This window comes from Triticum dicoccoides, chromosome 3A (genome assembly GCF_002162155.2).
Source record: "Triticum dicoccoides isolate Atlit2015 ecotype Zavitan chromosome 3A, WEW_v2.0, whole genome shotgun sequence".
Taxonomy (NCBI): Eukaryota; Viridiplantae; Streptophyta; class Magnoliopsida; order Poales; family Poaceae; genus Triticum; species Triticum dicoccoides.
In genome coordinates this window covers 376,429,340-376,451,918 of record NC_041384.1, presented here as the reverse complement: position 1 = coordinate 376,451,918, position 22,579 = coordinate 376,429,340, and the positions used below count along the sequence as shown (strand labels likewise).

Genomic DNA, 22,579 nt, shown 5'->3' with positions numbered 1-22,579 from the left:
TGACCATGAAACTTGCTTTGTATTATCAATTTCATTGTTGCAAATGAAATTGGGAGTGGAGAGCTCCTAAAGTTGAAAAAAATGTTGTTCATGTTGTGCTATGCTCTGCACCAATTGCTGATTTGTGTGCCAGGCCACCACCACGGTTGCACCCGTGTCTCCGCTCCATTCAATCATATCGTCCTACGATGCAGACATCCTAAGTCTGGGAAGCGATCCTGGTAAGACAATTAGAATCACATTTTTTTAATCCTATCACATGCACAATCTAATCAATGGTTAATTTGCCATCTCAGGTTCAAGAGCTTCTTGGTCAGCTCTAGCCATTGGGATCCCATGGATGCCACCAATGCATGCAATCAATAAACATATTTGATCATGTCTTCTTGAACCACTCAGCCTTCCAAGATGAAGTCAATAAATCCAGCACTCCAGTCTATCTGCCACTTAGCCCCTGAAATTAGTATGACTACTAGCTAACTACACCAAATCATAAAGCTCTACAACCTACTGTAACTATCTCACATGGTATAGTACTAGCGAACAAAGTTTTTCGATTGTTAATTATTTTTAAAACTCAAATCATCCTATTATTGAATAGATGTGAAGTACATATCTGGTAGCTTACGATTGTTCAAAAAACTAAGACCATGATCGTTCCTAAATGTGATATTTCATGGTGAATTTTTTGGTACGATTGATTCTTTTGTTCTACTTCAGCTCACTCTTAAATATTGGCAATTCGTGTCCAGAGCCCTTTGTTGGCAACTCACTGATGTAGACAATCACGTGGATGTAGCCAGCTCAGCCCCAAATTGATTTTTCTGTTAGGATTCTCGGTAAGTATTTAGTTCGAAAGCATCAATCTTATTCAATTTACTTTACTTGAATGTTATCTATGTAAGTGTTTGAGCCAAAACATCTTATGTGGGTGTCTTCTCGTGATATTTGTACCTTACAAAGATTCTGTCTTGATTCTTGAATTTTACTGGGGGCTTTCCTATTTTTACCATTTGATTATTACCATTTTCTTGTATCACATTTGCTGTAAGTTGAGCCTTAAAACATATATGGCTTGCCAATGACACCATGATTACAAGTATATATGTTGTTTGTTGTTAGGAAAAATAAATTTGATGCCTATTGATTAGTGCATCACAGTAATGATTTCTCCTGTCACATGCCATTCCTTTATTAGCTTATTTGTTGCATTGGTATTTCACGTCCACTTCCTAATTTACTTGTAACACAGATTGAATGTGCTTTGACAAATATAATCATATATCAAGGAAACATCCACATCTAAGTTGTTCTAGATATATTTTATATTGGTTTATAGCTCGCTGATAATACCATTTTTTAATTTTTGATATAAGAAATCTTTGCCTTCTTAAACCACTATACAATGAAGTTTCCTTTTTGTTGGGATAGCATTATGGCCAACTAATTCGATAGAAATTTTTACCCAAAGGATGCTAAACAAGGAAACAAAGTACACTTGCTAAATTTAATTTCCTTCGTCAAGGATATAGGGGGGAAATTCCTCTTATAGATCTCCTGCTTCTATTGCACTAAGCTTTTGGTCACCATTTGTTATCTTATTCCAGGATCCATGCTATGCATGCTCATACCTGGAATATTACCGATCCATACATGTTTTTTTCCTGCTGTTTATGACTTGGGCAGTTCGGATTAGTTGTAATTAGTGTGAACATTGTTGTGCATGTAGTCATACCATGTATCTGTGAATCTTGATATTTCCTTTAATTACTGAATAATATATGTTTATGTTTATGCAAATGTAATGTGTTCTATGTGGCCATTTACTTACAAAGTTTCTTATAATTTTATTGTATAAATAGACGGGCGCAACAACGCGCGCAGTCAGTGATCTAGTATATTTTATTTAGCTAGAAAGTTTGTTGAAAACATTGAGAAGGTAACCCCAACTCAATCCCAATTAAAAGTTAACAACCCGACAAATTAATTAAGTAAAGTGATGAGATCAACATAATAATTCAAGTACCAGATACTCAATATGTCCATAACCGGGGACACGACTAATCATAATTAGTTTGTACACTCTGCAGAGGTTTGCGCACTTTTCCCCCACAAGACTCGATCTCCTCCGTTGAATTTCTCGCACTGCATGATGTTTGAGAAATGGAAGACCGAGACACAGTCTTTCCGAAGAGATCCCCTTAACCGATAGATAGACTGGTACACCTACATTCCCCTACATCTGGTAGCCCATCATGAAAAGGATTCCCACAGCTTACTCAACTATGTCAGAGCCCATAATGGCTTGTGGCTGCAGACGGAAGTTTCTAGCATGAACAATATTATGATCCCTTTGAGCCTGGGTGGCGAACCATAGGAAAATCACACGGATACCATGGGATCTCCTTGGACAACACTGGATTCCCCAGGTGCCCACAAACCAATCCATCCAGATGTGTACTAAAATAGTCACATTAAGTTAAACCTTAGTTAACAATAACTCTCACATCTTTCATGATTTTTCTCAAAACCAAACCACGTATACGAGCATAACATAGCAGTGTAAGCATAACGTAGTAACACCCACGGTTTGAAAAAAAAGACAATAGGTTCCTACCTCATATTCTACTTCCCAAATACCCACATGTTATCAATCCTACTCATGCAATGTTTGATGGTTGAGACTAATGCATAAAAACTGGGTAGTAAAGGGATATGATCAAAGTGTTACTTGTCTTGCTGACGATCGGAAAACCTTAGTGATTCGTAGTAGCAAGCCTCGCACTTCGGAAACTCTATCATGAATAAACAATAGCATACATAAGCACTCAAGCATGAGATGCAAAAGTAAATCCAAAATAAAAGATCCAAACTGAAAGTCCAAGTGAAGAGCTTTGATTTGCAAAAAGAAACAATTGAATCGGAGCTACGAAACTCAAACTACGATCAAAAGAAGTTCGAATACAAATCTTCTTGAAACCAAATTTTAAAATTTCAAAATCATGTTCAAGTTGATTATCTGGAAAGAGGGGAACAAGACGAAGATTTTGGCGTTGGTTTCACTGGATTTGGACATACGAGCAAAAAGTAGTGAAGGATTGAACATCAGGGACTAATCTGTGATAAAAGTTATTACAGATAGGTCCCTGACCAAAAATAAAACTAAAAAGAAAAACCTAACGAACGAACGTTCGTTAACAGAACCTAACGAACGAGTACGTTCGCTAACAGATAGAATCGGGTGAACGTTTACTAATTAGACTAAAACAAAAACGAAAAACCGATCTAAAAACTAAACCGACAAAACCAAAAAAAACAAAAGAACCGACCGGTTCTTATCGGTCAACGGCGTTGGCAGCGGTATTCCGGCGGTTCAGGCATCGGCGATGAGGCGACGACGAGGCGGGGCGGCGGCGACGCGCGCGACGGCTACGACCACTGCCGGCGGCGGCGAACGGCGCGGGCTGCGGCAGGCGGCGGGTGGCAGGCGACGGTGGGTGGCAGGCGGTGGCGGGTGGCGGGTGGCAGGCGGCGATGGGTGGCGGGTGAGGAGGAGGGGCCGGGGCGGCTTATAAGGAGGCCCCGAGGGATCATCGGCTTGCGTGAGGGGGCGAGGAGGCTAACCCGGACTCCTCCTCGCCGGAGTCCGGCGCCCGCACGGGAGGAAGGCGGCGGCGCTCGGCTAGGCCGGCCTAGGATTTTTTTAATAATTTTCACCGAACAGAAAAATCTAAAAAATAAAATAAGTAAATCCTAAAATTTCCAGAAATAATTTTCACGGTCCTCTCCTAATATTTAGGAGAACATGAACATTTTTCTGGGCTAAAAATACAATTTGGAAAATACAATTTTCCCCTGATTTAATAAAATAAAATCTCAATAAAATATTCAAATAAAATAAATATTTTTATTTAAAATTAAATTTCCATTATTTTCTTTATTTTGAAGAAGTCATATTATCTTCTCTCAATATTTTATTTATTTCGAAATAATTGGAAAAAATAATTTCAAATAAAAATCACTTTGATCCAATTTGCCAGTTTTGAAAATTCAAAATGGAATTTTATAAAACCTCCAACTCTCTCAAATGGTCCTTGAGTTGCTTAAGGTCTTTTAGGATCAAAATGTTCAAATAAAATCAAACAAAAATGCAAAGAGCATGGATACATATGATGACCTAATAATTAACATCCAAATTGAAAATTGGGATGTTACAACACAACACTTATCAAAACAATGAACGGTAACTGAAGAGAACTTGGTGAAAGTAACTTCACAAAATTCCCGAGTGTCCTCAAGAGCGTTTTAATCACTATAAAAAACACAAACGGCTTGTCCTTAGCATACATAAGGATTTGGCCACTTGCTTCACTCTATTGCTTTTGTTGCTATTTACCATTTTTATAAATTATCTGGTATCAAACAACCTGTCAAATTACTTTTACAGATTTTACAGTAAAACCTTGCTGAAAGCTTCTCGTAAATTTCTTACACTCCTCATTAAATTCGACACTATTACTTATGAAAAAGGCTAGACTAGATCCCCTATACTCGTGGGACATCAATAATGCTATAAATTTTTATCAGTCTACACACGAATCTACGACAAAAGGCATGACATATCCTCATGCAAATATGTATGTAATGGATCTATATCACACATGTAACATATCAAGGACAAACATAATATCACAAATGCATGATCCATCACATACAAAATGTACGGATCTATCACAGATAAACTACATATATGTATTACATGCAAAATATAGCAAGTATTTACCCATATAGCAAAATGAATGTCGCAGTTGAAAAATAACAAGGCCATTGTGTGTGGGGGGAGGGGGGGGGGAGGGACAACCTGCGGGTTGGGGGTCAGATAGGGTGTTAGTGTGTCGGCTTGGAGGGACACAGCTGGCGTCGGTATGGAGGTCGTGCGCCGGCTCGGCCTTGGAGAACGGAGACGACCCACTGTCCGAGGAGAGGTGTTAGCCACCGATGGCGTCGTGGATGCACACCGGTAGCTAGGAAGAGGGGTTGCACGCCCTCGTCGCCCCATCGAGGATGGGCGGGCGCTGCCGTCGGTTGGAAGAAGTGGTGAAGGAGCCGTCACAGAGTGGATTAGGGTGGGAGGCGTGCACATGGAGTATACTTTCGGGAAAATTTTCCCCAAAGTTCTGGTCACGAGGGGTGATATAGAAAATGGATAAGTGACGTGGACAGAAAAAGCAACGCCACCTAAAATTATGATAGATATCAGTGGCGTTGCCCCCGAAAGGGCAAGGCGACACTTTTTTGTGTTAGATGTTTTGAATTAAAAACATGTCAATGAAGTCAAAAGTTCATGAAACCTTTAATGTTGCGTTGCTATATCCTTTATAGGCTTTGGTTAAAGTATGATAGTGTTATACATAGTTTATGATGCACGTTGCTTAGAAAACCGATCCATGTCCAGTTCATTAAAGAAAATTGATACATGCAGACTCATAGTTTTTCCTTGTCGTCTTAGAGTTTCATTTTTTCTACATTGTAGATACAACATTGGAGGTTATTGATAACATTTTGGCATTGTAATTAAGGTATGGTTATGATTAATTAGGGGGTTACTAAAAAATTCGTACAAACTAACTAAGTCAAAAATTATTAACTTATCATGCTGTATTGCTATGATCTTTATAGGCTTTGGTTATATTTTGAGAGAGTTACACAGAGTTTGTGATGTACATTGTCTAGAAAATAGATGTATATTATGACCAAATAATTAATTAAAAAAATATTGATTGCAATTATTTTTTAAAAATTATTTGATTGGTATGTTGTTTATTTTTTGTAGTTTGCTGTTATTTTTTTTGCAAATTCTATATGTTATGGGTAAGCATTAAATTAATTTGTAAAATTGTATAATTTAGTGGTGTGATGTAAAATCCGGACGCCGCTATGTCGGTGCTGGAGCTGCGGAAAGACGTCACACCGCTAGTATCTATAAGGCACCATACCGCCGCACGACCCTCTCGCCTTCCACATTCTTACTGTTGTGTGGGCCTTAGAAAACCACTCCCCATGTAATCAAATAGTCTCCCTAAAAATGTAATCAAATAGACAAAACCCCATCTTTCTCCTCTATCTCTCTCACCGTCCTTAACTCTCCCTCAAGAAACCCCCAAATCCGATCGATAGATGTGGAATTCAGGTAGAGCGTCGCCAGAGAAATATACAAAACAAGGTGGGGGCAAGACTTTTCTTGTATCCCTTGCTAATTTTTTTAGGGGAATGTATCCCTTGTTAATAGTTGACAAACATACATGAACGACAAATGAATTGCAGAGAACAATGCCTAAAATTGGCTCCCATATTCCTAACTGGTTCTTCTATAAAAGCGATTTAAACATAAATGTGATGTCAGATTTTTAGGGCTGAAAATTTGACGTTCAATAGTACGTCTAATTCAGATCAAACGCATGGCAATTAATCGTTGTAGTATGCTAAGCGGTAATTTTTATTTTAGATCATGATAAATTCTTGTATATCTGTTTTCGCATGGCAAATTTGGTCGTCAAATTTGTATCGAAATATGTATTTGGCAACCGTGTGGCAGATTGAAAAACGACCTAATGCATCCGGAGCCACCCGATCGAGATCTCGTGTTCACCTACAACCTCTTCTCCGGCAACTGCAACAAATATGGCTCCGCCTCGTCGCCCGCGCGATGCATCCCGACAGAGACAGATTGAGATGTGGGACGAGGAAGAAGCGGAGGAGAGGGAGATGCGTCCGGGCGGACGTTCACCGGAGGTGCGGGCTGGAGAGGATCAGGAGGGACGGCGGCGAGTGGCTCCGGCGGCTGCATACCTCATCCCTGACGGCGCGAACAGAGAGGAGGCGATGGGCGACGTTGCTGTCCATGCGCTAGGGATGACGTGAAGCCGGGCGATGGAGACGAAGACGCCTGGCTCAAGGCGCCCGGTGGCGCACCTGTCGGATCCGGGGAGACCCAGGTCGGGGACGGCGGAGACCGGATCCGGGCGTCACAGGGGATCTCCGGCGGACTGAACGAAGGGCGGCGATGGCTGACAAGCAGGCAAGCAGTTCGTGTGGGGCTGGCGAAGTGAGCAAGGGTTCGGCTCCTTGTTATTTTTGAGGATTATTTGGGTGATTTCCTTGCAGAAGCGAGTGACTGACATGCATCTTGACTGGTTTCTCTTCTTCATCTGTAAATTCTGGTGTTCTTCAGTTACTACTTGTGTTCTCGGTCTTGTGAGTACTTTTTCTGCATTCCTTGTTGGGTGGCTAAAGGAACTTCAGCAGAATTTGGGTTCATACGAGCATGATGCATGATTCCTGCATGACTCATAGTTAAGATCTAGTTCAGCAAGGAAAATTATGCATCTGAGCTACTGAATTATATACGACTAAAGCATGGTTTTGTTGGTTGGCTCGTAATTTTGCTTTCATTCAACTCAAGCAAAATTACTCATCTGAATTATGCGAGCCAAGAAAAATTATGCATCTGAACTCTGCATTTAGACGATATGAGTCAATCATGGTTTTCTTCTTCAGTTATTTATGCATCTGAATTATATGCGTCAAGCATGGTTTCATTTTTTAGTTAATTACTTAATTATGCATCTGAACTATATGAGAGAAGCATGATTTTGTTTGTTTGACAAGATGAATAATTTTGCATGATCTTGTATTTTAGATGAGTCATTTTGACTCAGGAAAAAACTTGTTGAAAATATACCCCTTTTAAAATTGCATGATAATATACACACGGAATGCCTGATGACACACATACAAACACCGTGGTATTTTACCGGGGAAAAATTGTTGAAACGTACAACGCTAACTTTTGTGTAAATATCACGGTAATTTACGCATCATGATAATTTAGGTACAAACAACATGCTAATTTTGACTCGAGAAAAAAGTTATTAAAAATATAACCTCATTTGAACATATCTCCCATGAAGCAGGTACTCATGCTGGGACACTCCGGCACGTCTTGATGTTCCATATAGGCCTACATTTATTTTAGATTGTGGATTTTTTGCTACTGCCGACAGAGAACAAGAACACAACAACATTTTATTTTGAACTTCCATCTTTTTTGCTGCACATTGTTTAGGATATTGCTAGTTCTAAAGCATTTTTTCTCTGAACTATTTATCCTAGTAAGTCTCGTGTTAACAACATGGTATATACACGAAAACTTGATAACTTACATACAAACACAGTGATAGTTTGAGCTAGAATTTTTTTGTTTAAAACGTACTCCCGATAACGTTTGTGTAAATAACATGGTAATACACCCACAACAGAGTTGATAACCTACGTATAAATATCACGGTAACTTTTTTGATTCGGGAGAAAAGTTGTTGGAAAACATACACCCCATTAACTTTTGTGCAAATAGCATGGTAATATGCTGAAGTGATAATTTATGTACAAACACCACGATAACTTTTTAACCCCGAAGAAAGAAGTTGTTGAAAACATACCCTCTGATAACTTCAGTGCAAATAGCATGGTAATGTGCAGACAACAGACGTGATAACTTATGTACAAACACCGTGGTAACTTTTCGTCTCAGGAGAAACAAGTTTGTTAAAACATACCTCCGGTAACTTCAATATAAGTAGCATGATAATATATGAACCGTAGACCTAATAATAACTTACATACACACCTCGGTAACTTTGATCAGGGGAAAGAGTTGTTCAAAAACATACCCTAGATAAATTGTAAACAGCATGGTAATATACAAACTGCATATTTGATAACCTGGATGTAAATACCTCGGTAACATTGACCAAATAAGGAAAAAGTTTGACTAGGTGAAAATTTATTGAGAAAATAATCCCCGTTAATTCTATGTAAATATAACGGTAATTCACGCACCGCAAACTTGATAAGTTATGTACAAACACCGTGTTAACTTTTGACTTGGAGAAAAAGATGTTGAAACATACAACGATAAATTGTGTATAAATAACACAGTAATATGCAGACCACGATCGTGATAATATTCGTACAAACACCACGGTAATTTTTGACCCAGGAAAAAGTTGATAAAAACATATCCCTGATAACCTTCATGTAAAGAGTATGATAGTTTACTCATGCAGATCTGATAACTTGTGTATGAACATCATGGTAACTTTCTAATCTGGGGGGTGAAAAAATTGTTGAAAACGTACACACAATACCTTCTATGTACCTAGCATGATGATTTACACACCGCAAACATGGTAACTTTGGTACGAAACACCATAGTAAATTTGCCCAAGTGATTTTTTTATGAACACGCGATAACTTCTGCCTAAATAACGTGATAATTTACTCACCGCAGATCTGAGTACTTACGTACAAACACCATGGTAACAATGACCGGAGGGGGGGGGGGCATTGTTCCAAAACCCGGTGAGGCTGCCGGTTTGGATTTTCAGTTACTAATCACTGCTTGTTTTGTTTATTCTCGTCACAGGAAGATACAATTAGTATGTAAGTTGTATGTAATCAGTTAAGTGGGCTAGCGCAACTGGATGTTGCAGCTTAGTTTCGTATGGGAGGGTTTGGGTTCGATTCCCCTTCAATGCCTTTCTTTTTGCCTATTTTAAACTACAGACCTGAAAAAACCCGGAGAAGATGGGATCGAAGGAGGGCGCTCGGGAGGAGGTGGGATCAAAGGGAGAAAGTGGTGTGGCACTTTTAGCAATGTGGCACACGTGTGCCAAATATCATTGTCCAGCGCTAAAAAATTCTGATGCCAGATTTTAACATTTTCGTGAGAAAAAAAGATTCCTAACGGGCCTGTCTCTGTTTTCTCGCTAACGGATCACAAACAGAAAGTCCACCCGACCCGTCGCCTTCCTTCGTCCGTCGGCCTACACCGTCTCCTCCCTTTCCCGCAGAGTCGAAACTAGGGAGAGATCGACGGAGACCGACCGCGACGAGGATCCCTTTCCGGAGGAGGGCGGGTGGGCGTGACTGCCGGTGATCGACGGCAGAGGCGATGGCATCAACGTCACGGATCTTCGAGTACTTCGTGGTATGCGGGCTGGGGCCGGAGATCCGGGCGCTTGATGGCCTCAAGGGCTTCCATGGCGCCGAAGAAATGTACATGCCTGCCTTCATCGACCAGTTCCCGCACTCGGGCCACGCGCTCTACCCTCCCCCGCCCCCGCAGCTCCCCACCGTGAGTTGCAGATCCCGCCCCTTTCCTCCAGCTGCCTCAGTTCTTCCTCTCGCGATCTGCTTCGGCCCCCATCATTCGAATTTTCGGTGAAATGGACAAATTGCTGTTGTTTAGCATTTGATTGGGCTGGCGTGTTGCTAAGTTCGAAATGGTTGATCTGTAGACGTGAATTCGTGATGCTCTAGTGCACTGAGGTTAGAATTGTACGGAGTATATGCCAGTTGCGTACTCAACCGTGCATCGGTCGAGACAGAAATTTAAGAATGGCTGGGAAAATTATTGGCCGCCACACTGCGCCGTGGATTGTTGGCCTGCGAGGTGATAACATTGTCCGCACACTTGCTGGCCTGCTGGGGATAGTTCTTTTGCACGGCCACTTGCTAGCCTGCTGCACCATGCCACTGCTTGCTCACCATACTACTGGGGTCGTGCCACCTCAAGATTATGCGGTCACCTAGTTATTCTGTCGATTAGGTTGACCCGATTCGGTTGGGTTTCAAGTTTGACTGATTTTTATAAGGGTGAGTCTGTAGGCACTCAGGCCAATGTGCACACTAGATTACTAGAGGCTTAACCGCTCTGCCCAACAGAGTTTCTTCTTTGAACAGTTACCTTCATCTCTCCTTGTTGAAAGTTACCATCGAAAGTTCAAGATCCTGCTATCTTGGGAAAAATGCTGGCATTCTAGGACAAGTGCCCCAACTTGCTCCAGTGGCCTCTCTGCCTGCACGCAGATGATTTGATGCTATATGAACTGGTGTAAGCAGGGAATTTGGCTTCAGTACATCTGTGTGGTTGGAGATAATTGAACATGGAAGGTTACTGTTACAATGTGATCGTGTGATGTATGTAGGGGCATGCTATTTTAACATGTTCAATCACATCCCTGCCCGTGACCTTTTTGTACCAGCACATATAATTTACAACCAAAATTTGTTAGCAGTATCAAAGTCTGTAAGCCATGTATTATTGCGGAAAAACATGTTAATGACACATGGGACGGAAAGCAAGGGGTAGGGCGTGCCATGCATTTATTTTAACTATCGATTTTGTTTAGCAATGTTGGATAATTCCATGTCATTTGCCCAGGGGCTGAACCTTGAACACCAATAAAATAGTGGAGATCTTTGCCAGATAACTGAAAAGAAAAGATAGTAATGTGAACAAAAGAATGTGATTGATTTCATGTTATAATAATTTTAAACCGCCGAATGACAATCATGATATCATCATGTCTATTTTATCCCTAATCTTGTTTTATTGTAATCTGAACCTTTCTATCATTGTCCGTTGATAACTGCAGTGTGTTTTGCCAGCGGGTGTAAGAATATACTCTTCTGGGTTGGACGCCAATGACGTCTCCACCTATCCAAGGAGCTATCCCATAGTTTTGACAGGTATGTCTTGTTGGTAGTTGACATTTCCCGAACTTTGTACATGTTTTTAACCCTTCGAGTTGAAATTATTATTGCTTATTATTTACATAGACACCTCTTAACATAGTCATCATTTTTTTGTAGAGGGAGATGGTTCAAAAATTTATGTCAGTTGTATTGCATTTCGGGATCCAATTTGTGAAGATATTATTGAAGCCTACCAAATTCCGGTGAATTCTTTTGCTGATAAATGCATCTGCTTTGTGTCCCATTCTCCTTGTTTCCAAGTCCTCCGTGATGCTCTAGAGGAAATATTTGTCCTTTGTTTTTCTCCTGCCGGTTGTAGGTAAACTTTCATTGTTCATGCGTGCGCTTTATAAACTATGGATTACGCCTTTTTCATGGCTTAATATTTGTCGGCCCTGATTTCAGCAAGCCTTTGTGGGATATAATATCCCATGTGGTGTCAAATGTTCCATTACCAACACCGGGAAAGGATCGTGTCTTGTTTGCCATTGATAATTGCCTTCTTTCCACGGAAACTCCTCCAAAAGAATGGCTTCCTCACGCTGATGTATGGCTTCCTTTCCATTTTGTCTTATGTTCCTTGACCATATTTCCAGTACCATTTTAGATACTCCATTTTGTTCACATTCAACTTGTAATATCAAGCTGATTGTGGTTGCAGATATCCTTCCAGCCATTGGTGCAGTGTCTGGATGTTGATAAACTAATACAGCTCTTTACTGCCGTTCTGCTTGAAAGAAGGATATTGCTAAGATCTAACAAGTCTGTTGAGTTTCACAATGCAACTCTTGACCATGTTTTAACATTATACCATCCCAGTCTTAGCTTAGGTTTACAAGTGAATGGATTGTTACTTTGGAACAACACCTTAAGTGGAAGTGTTTGAAGTTTATCTTAAGTTTGCTGGACTTCTCTTTTGTTTTGTAATGCAGGTATACATTATTAACTCTAGTTTCAGAAGCCATATGCCATTTGATATACCCGATTAGGTGGCAGGTGGGTTTCATTCAACTGTGTTCCTTTTTATTCCCAAGTCTTTAGCAGGCTTCACAAATATGTGAAATAATTATTGCGCTTGAGGATTTCATTCATATCTGTTCCAGAAATTCTCATTATTTATGTTATGCTCATGTGGTGAATTATCCCCATTCAACGTATTTGTTGTGCTGCAGCATGTCTACATTCCAATAATATTCTCTAGTGGTGTTGACTACATTGATGCTCCGACTCCCTACATGATGGGACTTCATTCAGGTGTTGACACATCTACAGTGACAATGGATGGTGTAAGTTGCAACATTAAATGAAGTTTCCGTTGGCTGTTTTTCTGCCGTTGCCTGCCTATATTCTCTTGGTAATACGTACTAGTACTTATTTACTAGTGGAAATAGCCTTTTTAAAGGTTTGGTCCACCTGTTTTTTATTTTTGCTGGTAGGATCATTTTCCTTTCACAGCCGATGTGTGAATGCTTCTAGTTGCTTTGATTAATAAAGTCACAACAAATCTTTATATTTATAGTTTTGTAACCCTGAACTGAAGACGGATATTTGCAAGGGTTCTATGATATTTTGAGAGCGAAGAAGTTTGGTTCAACATATTTTGTTACTAGTCTGAAGCAGCACAAAGGTTGTGGAGGAGCAACTCCACCTTGCTGCTACAATGTGTACATCACAAGTGTTGAAGGAACAACTTCAACATGCTGCGCTAGATATCGCTCTAGAGACGAATGTAGGCTGATATGGCAGCAAGAGTTCAATCCAGAACTCCTAGAGCACAAGATCTACTCCAAGATCTTAGATAAGAACAACAAGTTCTATTATAGGTAGTGAGTACATAGTCTGGGTTCCAAAGTAGAGGTGAGGACCTCTATTTATAGGTCTTTGGGAAGCCTTCACATACTTCTACTTATAGCTGGAGCACTCTAGAAAACATTATTTAGGATTCACCTCTCTACTCACAGCTACTTATAACTAGAGAACTCTAGAGACAGCAGGTAGGGTGAAGAAAAGAAAAAAAAAGAAATACTGCACTAGAGTGAAAGTATCTAGAAGTAGCCAAACAGATCTGGCATCTGTTTTTCTTTCTCATCTATTGTTCCTCATCATTCTCCCCTGGTTGTTTGGAACTCGCCCTCGAGTTATCGTCATAGAGCACTTCTTCTAGATGGTAGAGAGTCAAGCCCACAACATTGTAAGTGTTGGATATGCCCATGTCGCTTGGAAGATTTATCACATAAGTACTATCATTTATCTTCCTCATGATAGAGAAGGGCTCATACCTTCGCTGCCTAAGCTTCCCCTTAACACCTAAAGGCAGCCTCTCTTTTCGGAGGTAGACCATCACCTTATCACCAACTTGGAATGATTTTGGCCTCCTTTCAAAATCAGCAAGTTGTTTATATTTCTGATTTTGTGCTTCCAGAACACCACGAATCTCGTCAAATAACTCAGTGTAACTATCAACAAGGGACAATGCTGATTTTGAGTTTCCCCTTGATGGTAGCTTCACCAGGTCCACCACGTGTGTTGGAACTTTAGTGTAGACAATGGATTCCCCTTGATGGTAGCTTCACCAGGTCCACCACGTGTGTTGGAACTTTAGTGTAGACAATGGAAAAAAGGCCCCTTCCTGTGGATCTATGCTTGGAGTTATTGTAGGAGAACTCTTTAAGAGATAGAGCCAAATCCCATTGTCCCTTTCTTTCTTCACAAATGCAACGGATCAGATTACCCAAAAACTTGTTCGCCACTTCCGTTTGTGGATGAGCAGTGCTAGAAAATTTCAATTCAGTGTTCAATTGCTTCCACAAAGTGAGCCAAAATGCAGCAAGAAACTTGCTATCACGGTCTGAGACAATGGACCTTGGAACTCCATGAAGTCTGACCACTTCTCGGAAGAATAGGTTTGCCACATGATGAGCATCCGTTGTCTTGCGGCATGGGATGAAATGAGCCATCTTAGAGAATCTATCCACGACCACAAAAACGTCATCACTCCCTCATCTTGTTCTTGGCAAACCCAAGACGAAGTCCATAGAGATGTCCTCCCATGGAGCAACAGGAACAGGCAAAGGCATGTATAACCCTGTGTTCTGGACTTGGCCTTTGCAGGTTTAACATATAGGGCATCGTTGGACAAACTTTCCAGCATCTCTCTTTAGTTGTGGCCAAAAGTAGCGAGCTTCCAGGTTAGCGAGTCTTGTCCCGTCCAACATGGCCACTAAGATCACTTGAATGGAGTTCTCTAATTAGTTTGTCACGCAGAGAACTCCTTGGGATGCACAAACAATCATTTTTGAAGAGATAGACATCCTGCACCAAATAGTCATCACCTAATGGCTGTTCCCTGATGTGCTTTACCCAAACATGGCCAAAGTCTTCATCATTCTCATACAACTCCTTTATTTGATCCATGCCTGGAAGTTGAGCCTCAAAAGAAGTCAGGAGGCATGCAAGACGACTCAAAGCATCGACCACTCGGTTAGTTGTTCCAGATTTATGCACGATGAGATAGTTAAATCTCTCCAGATATGCTGCCCATCTTGCTAGCATGCGGTCAACATGCTTTTGATTTCTAAAATGCTTCAAGGATTGATGGTTACTATGAACAATGTACTCTTTAGGCAGCAAATAGACTTCCCAAGTTTTCAACGCTCTGAAAACGGCATGCAATTCTTGCTGATAGATACTCCATTTCTGTCTAGCTTCACTTAACTTCTCACTAAAGAAAGCATTGTGCTTCCTTTCTTGAGATAGAACAACTCCAATGCCTACTCCACTTGCATCGCACTCCAACTCAAAAGTCTTGTTGAAATCAGGTAGCACCAAGACAGGAGCTTGTGATAGTTTTTGTTTAATCTCATTGAAACTAGCTTCAGCTGCTTCTGTGTTAGAGTACGTAATGGGCCTAATGGGCCTGGGCTGGCGGTATAGTCCGTTAGTCTTAGGGTTAATTAGAGATAAGGGTCGCTTGCTTGGGAGTCAAGTAAACCTCTCTATATAAGGGGAGGAGATGTATCAATCTAATCAAGCAAGAATTAAGAAGGAAATCCCTTCCCTCTTGCCCGGCCATGGGCAAAACGGCCTCGGCCGGCCCTCTCGCGCCCTCCTTCTAGCAGCCACATAACATTCTGTCCATTGGAACTTTCCTTTCTTCAAACACTCGGTAATTGGTGCCATGACAGTGCTGAAATTCTTCACAAATCGCCTATAGAAAGTTGCAAGGCCATGAAAACTTCTTGCCTCAGAAATGGTCTTCGTAGTTGGCCATTCTCGGATTGCTTCAACCTTAGAATCATCAACACGAATACCGTCACATGTTATGACGAATCCTAGGAAAAGAAGTTGTGTTTGCAGGAAAACACATTTCTTCAAGTTGACGTAGAGCTCATTTTCCCTTAGTACTTCTAGCACCTTTCGAATGTGATCAAAGTGTTCATCCTCATCCTTGCTATAGATCGAGATGTCATCGAAATAGACCACAACAAAGTGGGATAAGAAGGGTCAAAGGACTTGATTCATTAATCACATAAAGGTACTTGGTGCATTTGAGAGTCCAAATGGCATGACTAGCCATTCAAACAACCCTTCCTTTGTCTTGAAGGCGGTTTTCTATTCATCCCCGAGTCTGATACAGATTAGATGATATCCACTTCTTAAATCTAGCTTTCTGAACACTCTTGCTCCGCTAAGCTGATCCAACATATCATCCAGACGGGGAATCGGGAGTCTATACCTTACGGTGATCTTGTTAATGGCTCTACTGTCCGTACACATGCGCCAAGATATCTTTCTTTGGCGCGAGTAGGGCTGGTACAGCACATGGGCTAATACTTTCTCGAATGTGCCCCTTTTGTAGCAATTCCTCCACTTTCTCCTTCAATATATCATGCTCCTTTGGGCTCATTCGATAATGTGGAAGATTAGGAAGACTTGCTCCCGGAATTAAGTCAATTCTATGTTGAATTCCTTTCATCGGTGGCAGGCCTTGTGGCTCTCCAAGTATGTTCTGAAATTCTGCCAATAAACCACGTACCTTTGCTCGAATTTCAACAGTCAGGTGCTCTTCTCCTTTTACAACAAGTGCAGCACACAAATCTGCCTCCTTCAAGTCTTCCATAAACTCATGAGAGGAATGGGAGATAGTTAATATAGTTTTCCCCTCCTCCTTAGAGGTATTACCTTAAGTTTTGTTTGGTAAAATAATGATCTTTCTCTTGTTCCAAATAAAAGAGTAAGAATTTTCCTTGCCCTTGTGTGTAGTATCCACATCAAATTGCCAAGGTCTCCCAAGAAGAACATGGCTAGCGTCCATATCAACTACGTCACACAACACATTTGAGCGATAATGCTTGCCCAAAGAAAGTGGCAGGTTGCATTGTTTGGTGATCTTCATATTCACTCTTTCTTGATCCACCCAATAGTGTAGGGGTTTGGATGATCATGAGTATCAAGCTTTAAATGGTTCACCAACTTCTGGGAGATAAGATTCTCGCAACTGCAACTATCAATCACTAATTTGCATACCTTGCCATTCACTGTACATTTGCTCTCAAATATTTTCTTTCTTTGTGTGTCGTCAGGTTGTGGTGTGGAACATAGGAGACGCTGAATCACACATACCACTTCTTCACCTTCTTCTTGACAAACCTCTTGTCCCTCTACATCTTCAGATTCGTATTCTTCCTCATTGCCTTCACCATCATGGATAGTTGTGTTAACAAATTTCCTTAGTGGGCGACCGCTGGATATGTGTCCCTCTTCACCACATTTATAGCATTTTGGGCCTTCATTGGACTTACCCTTGCCTCTAGTTTGCTTCTGGATGGGTCGTTTTGCCTTTAGTGGAGTGGTCTTTTCTTCCGCTCTATTAGGCTGACTCCTAGACGAGCCTTCGACATGAGGATATGGAGCCTTAGTTGCCTTTCTTGTCCTCATAAACCTCTCGGCTTTTAAGGCTAGAGCTTGTGCTTGATCAATGGACCAGATTTGTTGCATCATCAATCGATCTTGAATAGCATCGTTGGGACCATTGATGTACCTTGCAACTTGTTGATCTTCAGTTTCAGCAAGGTTGCACCTCACTTGTAGCCTTAGAAACTCCTCCGTGTAATCTGAAACATTCCTATTTCCTTGAGCACAATTTTGAAATTGGATAAATAGGATCTGGTCATAATCAGCGGGCAAAAATCCCCCTTTCAAGAGACTTTTCATTTGCTGCCAAGTTCTCACATGAGGTTCTCCTCTCAGCCTGCGCTCTTCTTGAACGCGATGCCACCATGCACGGGCTCCTCCTTTCAGCTTGTATGCGACCAAGGGAACTCTACGATCTTCCGGAACCTCCATGACCTCAAAGAAAGTCTCCACTTCATATAAGCAATCTAGGCACCCTTCAATATCAACATTTCCATTAAAAGTTGGGATCTCAGCTTTCACCTTGTATGTATCTCTTGCATATGTAGGCTTGGGTACTCTCCGATATGCGTAGAGATCTGGTTCTTCAAGGGCATCATCATACTCCTCACCTTCAGAAGCTTCAACATAAATTGGCCTTCTTGAAGCACGTTGAACAGCACGTTGTGGTGGTCTTGCTCCAAGATTACCTCTCCTTCTTTGATGAACATCTTCTTCTTTAGATGAATCTCCTTCATTGGTAGCAGGGGGACACCCTTTCTTATCATCTCAACCAGTTGCTCAAATCTCCGATTAAGATCTTCACGCAGCTCTTTGATTTGTTGTTCTGCAGTATCCATCCTCTTCTCCAATTGCTCCATTGCTCGCTGCAGCTTGCTCTAGAGACGAATGTAGGCCGATATGGCAGCAAGAGTTCAATCCAGAACTCTTAGAGCACAAGATCTACTCCAAGATCTTAGATAAGAACAACAAGTTCTATTATAGGTAGTGAGTACATAGTCTGGGTTCCAAAGTAGAGGTGAGGACCTCTATTTATAGGGCTTTGGGAAGCCTTCACATACTTCTACTTATAGCTGGAACACTCTAGAAAACATTATTTAGGATTCACCTCTCTACTCACAGCTACCTATAACTAGAGAACTCTAGAGACATCAGGTAGGGTAAAGAAAAGAAAAAAAAGAAATACTACACTAGAGTGGAAGTATCTAGAAGTAGTCAAACAGATCTGGCATCTGTTTTTTCCCTCATCTATTGTTCCTCATCATAGTCTGAACTCTGAGAAGTCAGGATTTCTTCTGGGCGTGTGAATAATTTCCATGAGAATAACACACTGATTTGTAAACGAACAATGTTCAAGAGTACCCGTACCTAGCCTTAACAAGAGAAGTTGAATTGCATTTATTTATTCTATACACCATGCGCTTAGATGTAGAACTTCTTATATTGCATATATTGAATGCATTTTATGAGAATGATGTCTCACTATTGCCCCAAGTTTTTGTTACTTTGGCCAACCAATGCAAACTTGCGTTTTCCTTGTTTGTTTTCTCAAACTTTACCATTATGATGCATCATGATGCTGTGATAATGGCAATGCATGCAATTGCAGGTAGTGGTGGTTGATCTCGAATACAATCGGATAACAACCACTGAAGACATTCCTCCTATACCCGAAAGCGAACATAGTTTCTTGCGTGGTGAGATATTGAAACTACTACAGCCCAATGTTGTGGCCATTGATTACATGAAAATCAATCTTGGCAGTATGGGTGACTATTCTTTAAGGACCGCGGCAAAATCATGGGGGCAAGATCATGATTTTCAGCTCAGGTAATTCTGTGCTACATGTTAATGTTTACTTTGTATCTGTGCGCAATTGCTAATTAATAGGATGTTTGTGCTAGCACTCCACTGAAAGTAGGCTTATAATGGTAGCAGCATTCCACTGAAAGTAGGCCTAGTGGCTTAGACAACAATATGAATAGATAAATTATAGTGCCTGGCTGCCTGCACAAGTATATTTACATGAGAACAGGCTCAGACTCAGTTCATGTAGACTATTCTGTATCTTACTATTCTGAGCATGGTAAATAATTGGAAACTGAGAGAAAAAGAAAATATGCTTGACACTAATCAGATAGGGAGTTTATGATTCTTTGTTGCATGGATTGATCCTGAATTAACCCCGAAGACTATTCTGGGTCTTCAGTCATGATCTATGTTTAGGATTATTTGTTCTCCAGTGGGCATCATGGGAGCTATTTTATTAGTTGATCTTTTTTTTTTGCAGGCTGATATTCTTGAGATTCTTTGCACAGATTATGAGTGGTTACCGTAACTTCATTGTAAGTCATCACTCTAGTAAGTTTTCTGACTACTATTTGTCTACTACGTTCTTTGGTGGTAACTCAAGAGGTTTGCTTGTCAGGATAATGCTTTACCAACCGGTTTCAATGCTCAAGCATTCCTTAAAAAACGGTCTCGAGCAACTAATCAGCCTGTCGAGTCCATGTCGATGGTATGCTTACAATCCATTGGCACTTTACATCTTTGTATATCATGGAACGAAAAGTTGAATCTGTTAAAGTATCTTTTGGTTCCCCAACTTAGTTTGCGTCTATTTTGAACACTAAACTTCTCAGTGGTACTATTGGTCTCTCAAGTTTGGAAGCGAGTAAAAATGTTCTCCATTCTGTTAAAAGAGTGGTATATTTATTAAGTTTCTGTTTGACCCAGCTGCCAGTGCTCAGAATATCTGACTTGGGCTTACCTCTGAAGTTTAGGGACCAAAATAATGCCCTCATAAACTTAGGTCACATAAGACCTGTCTATGAACTTGAGTCCAATGAACTATTCCAATATTTAATCTGTCATTTCAGCGAATGATTTGCCTCTGAAAGCTTTTCCATGTATAAGGGTGTTTTTAAGTATACACTATTCTTATACATTCAGGAATTGGCCTTAATATAAATGGAGCTATATGGCACATAAGCTACTTTCCATTGACGGCGTGTACTATATACAACGATCACGAGAGAACATGGAAGTCTGTTCATGCTGTATTATGGTTCATTAATTTGTAAAGTAACTAATGAATCCCCTTTTGCGAGACAGAGGAAATAGCTGCTCACAAATAACAACTGTGCACCTTATTCCATAGACGCATTTGCATACTTATATTTATACAAGAGTTATGTGCCATTCCACACAGATCAAACCTATTGCTAGATGGGCTTTGTCAACATGTATGCAAAGTTACATCTGTCACTCGAGTCCTGAAATTTGGTCCCTTGGTTCCTTTGTTGTTGATCCGTTCAACATCCGTCATTAGTCTTATCTGCATATATGGGGTTGACATATTCCAAAAATCAGAGTTTACTTAGATTTCATCTGATTAACTAGTTACCAAGGAGGTGTTTGGTTCACACAATGGTAACGGCAACAGGACTGGTATGAGGTTATAGTGGAGAAGGGGCGTAACTGATTCAGCTGCTATTTTGTTTGATTCTAATCAGTAAGGGTATCGATTGAGGTACGGCCTCGCTGACGAGACAGCTCTCCTCCCTACCCTCGCGTCGCTCCCGCGAGCGACCGAGTGGATAACCCTAGCCGCCGCGAGTGTTCCCTCTCCCTCCCCTCCCCCTCACCGCCACTTGTCCGCGCCGCCTGGTGTTGGCGGCGGCGGGGCCCTTTCTCTCGCTCGTGGGGGCTTGGCGCGGGCGGGCGCTCCCGGGTGGTGGCGCGGCGCGGATTCGGTGCGTGGCGACGCACGGTTGTGCTCGGCGGCGGTGTTGCGGAGCGGCTACCCGGGCTTGGAGGGCCGGACGCACGTGGTGCAGGGCGGATGCGTGGCGGGGGGTGGCGGCGGCGGCTTCGACTGGATCTGCCCCGCGGGCGGCGCGGGCTGCGGCGGCTTTGTTCGAGGCGGGCTTGACCCTCTCTCCTCTGCTCATCGGTCGGCGGTTGTGGCGGACGGTGGCGGCCGACTGGTGGATGTTGGCCGCTCGGCGGGGGTGCCGGTGGCTGGCCGGTGGTGGTGGGGGAGAACCGGGGAGGGAGGCAGGGGGCTTCTTGGCCGTGCCGATGTCTCGGTGGTCCATGTCCCCAGCAGAGCGGTGCGGTGGCTGTGGCGAGGATGAGGCCGGCGGCTGCCGGCGACCCTTCCCTGCCTGGATCTGGCCGGCTGGGCCGCCTTCCCGCCAAAGGGTCAGTTTTGGGGTGGAAGGAGGTGCCTTCTACCTCTCATCGGTCGGTGGCGTCCATTAGCCGTCGTGGTGGTTGTGGGGGGTCTTGGATGCCGGGGCGGTGGCCTCGGTGGTGGTAGTCGTGCTGCTTGTGGGCGGGGTGCGTGACTCAGGTGTGTGCTGGTCGCTATGGCCGTTCGGGCGGCGTGGTAGCCGGTGCTTCGGCAATCGGAGGCGTTTCGAAGGTGGAGCGTGCGTGCCAGGGGAGATCCCCTACTCGGCTTCGGTTGGGCCGACGACATCGGCGTCCGTGGGCGTCGTCTCCTTCTTGAAGGCGTCGCCGTGTCTAGGTGAAAACCATGATCCTTTGGATCCAGCGGCGATGGCGCTCCGCTGTCGTTCCCCTTCTTGAAGGCGCTGTCTTGTAGGCCTACTTTCGCCGAGCTTAGCTTTGTGGCTGTTCCTTTACCTTTTGTATCCGGCCTTGGGTGTGTTGTGTGGTGTTGAGTTGTTTGCGATGATTGTAATCGGTTATGGTTGCTTTATATATAAAGCGGGGGGAAATCCTTTTTGGGTAAGGGTATCGATTTACTTCACAACGTTTGTTTATGCAATAAAACCTGAATACAACTGAAAACTGGAGGGGAGATGAAGGACAACTAGAGAGCGGAGGAAAACACGGGAGAAGAATAACATGGGGCCTGAAGAAGAAGCAGCACCGTGAGTATAGAAGGGGATCGGCAAGGGGGTCTGCGGCCCCCGCCATTGTTGCTGCTCCTCGCATGGTGGCAGCCGCCATTGTGCTGTTCCTCGCATGGTGCCGCCGAGATCGGCTTTCCATCGCCACCACCTATGCCGTTCGATTTGACGTAGAAGAATCAGGG

The 22,579-nt window shown here is 42.3% G+C and overlaps 1 protein-coding gene across 1 annotated transcript in view; it reads left to right on the top strand.

The window, feature by feature from the left end:
* The first annotated feature begins 9,865 nt into the window (after window positions 1–9,865).
* The window catches only part of LOC119268244 (DENN domain and WD repeat-containing protein SCD1-like), a 29,540-nt gene continuing 16,826 nt past the window's right edge, over window positions 9,866–22,579 (top strand). Inside the window, exons 1-10 of the mRNA XM_037549831.1 lie at window positions 9,866–10,195; window positions 11,499–11,592; window positions 11,716–11,917; window positions 12,004–12,145; window positions 12,260–12,360; window positions 12,531–12,594; window positions 12,771–12,884; window positions 19,121–19,341; window positions 19,802–19,856; window positions 19,940–20,029. Of these exons, the coding sequence (XP_037405728.1) occupies window positions 10,013–10,195; window positions 11,499–11,592; window positions 11,716–11,917; window positions 12,004–12,145; window positions 12,260–12,360; window positions 12,531–12,594; window positions 12,771–12,884; window positions 19,121–19,341; window positions 19,802–19,856; window positions 19,940–20,029 (1,266 nt within the window). The 5' untranslated portion in view covers window positions 9,866–10,012. The remainder of the gene's footprint in view (window positions 10,196–11,498; window positions 11,593–11,715; window positions 11,918–12,003; window positions 12,146–12,259; window positions 12,361–12,530; window positions 12,595–12,770; window positions 12,885–19,120; window positions 19,342–19,801; window positions 19,857–19,939; window positions 20,030–22,579) is intronic.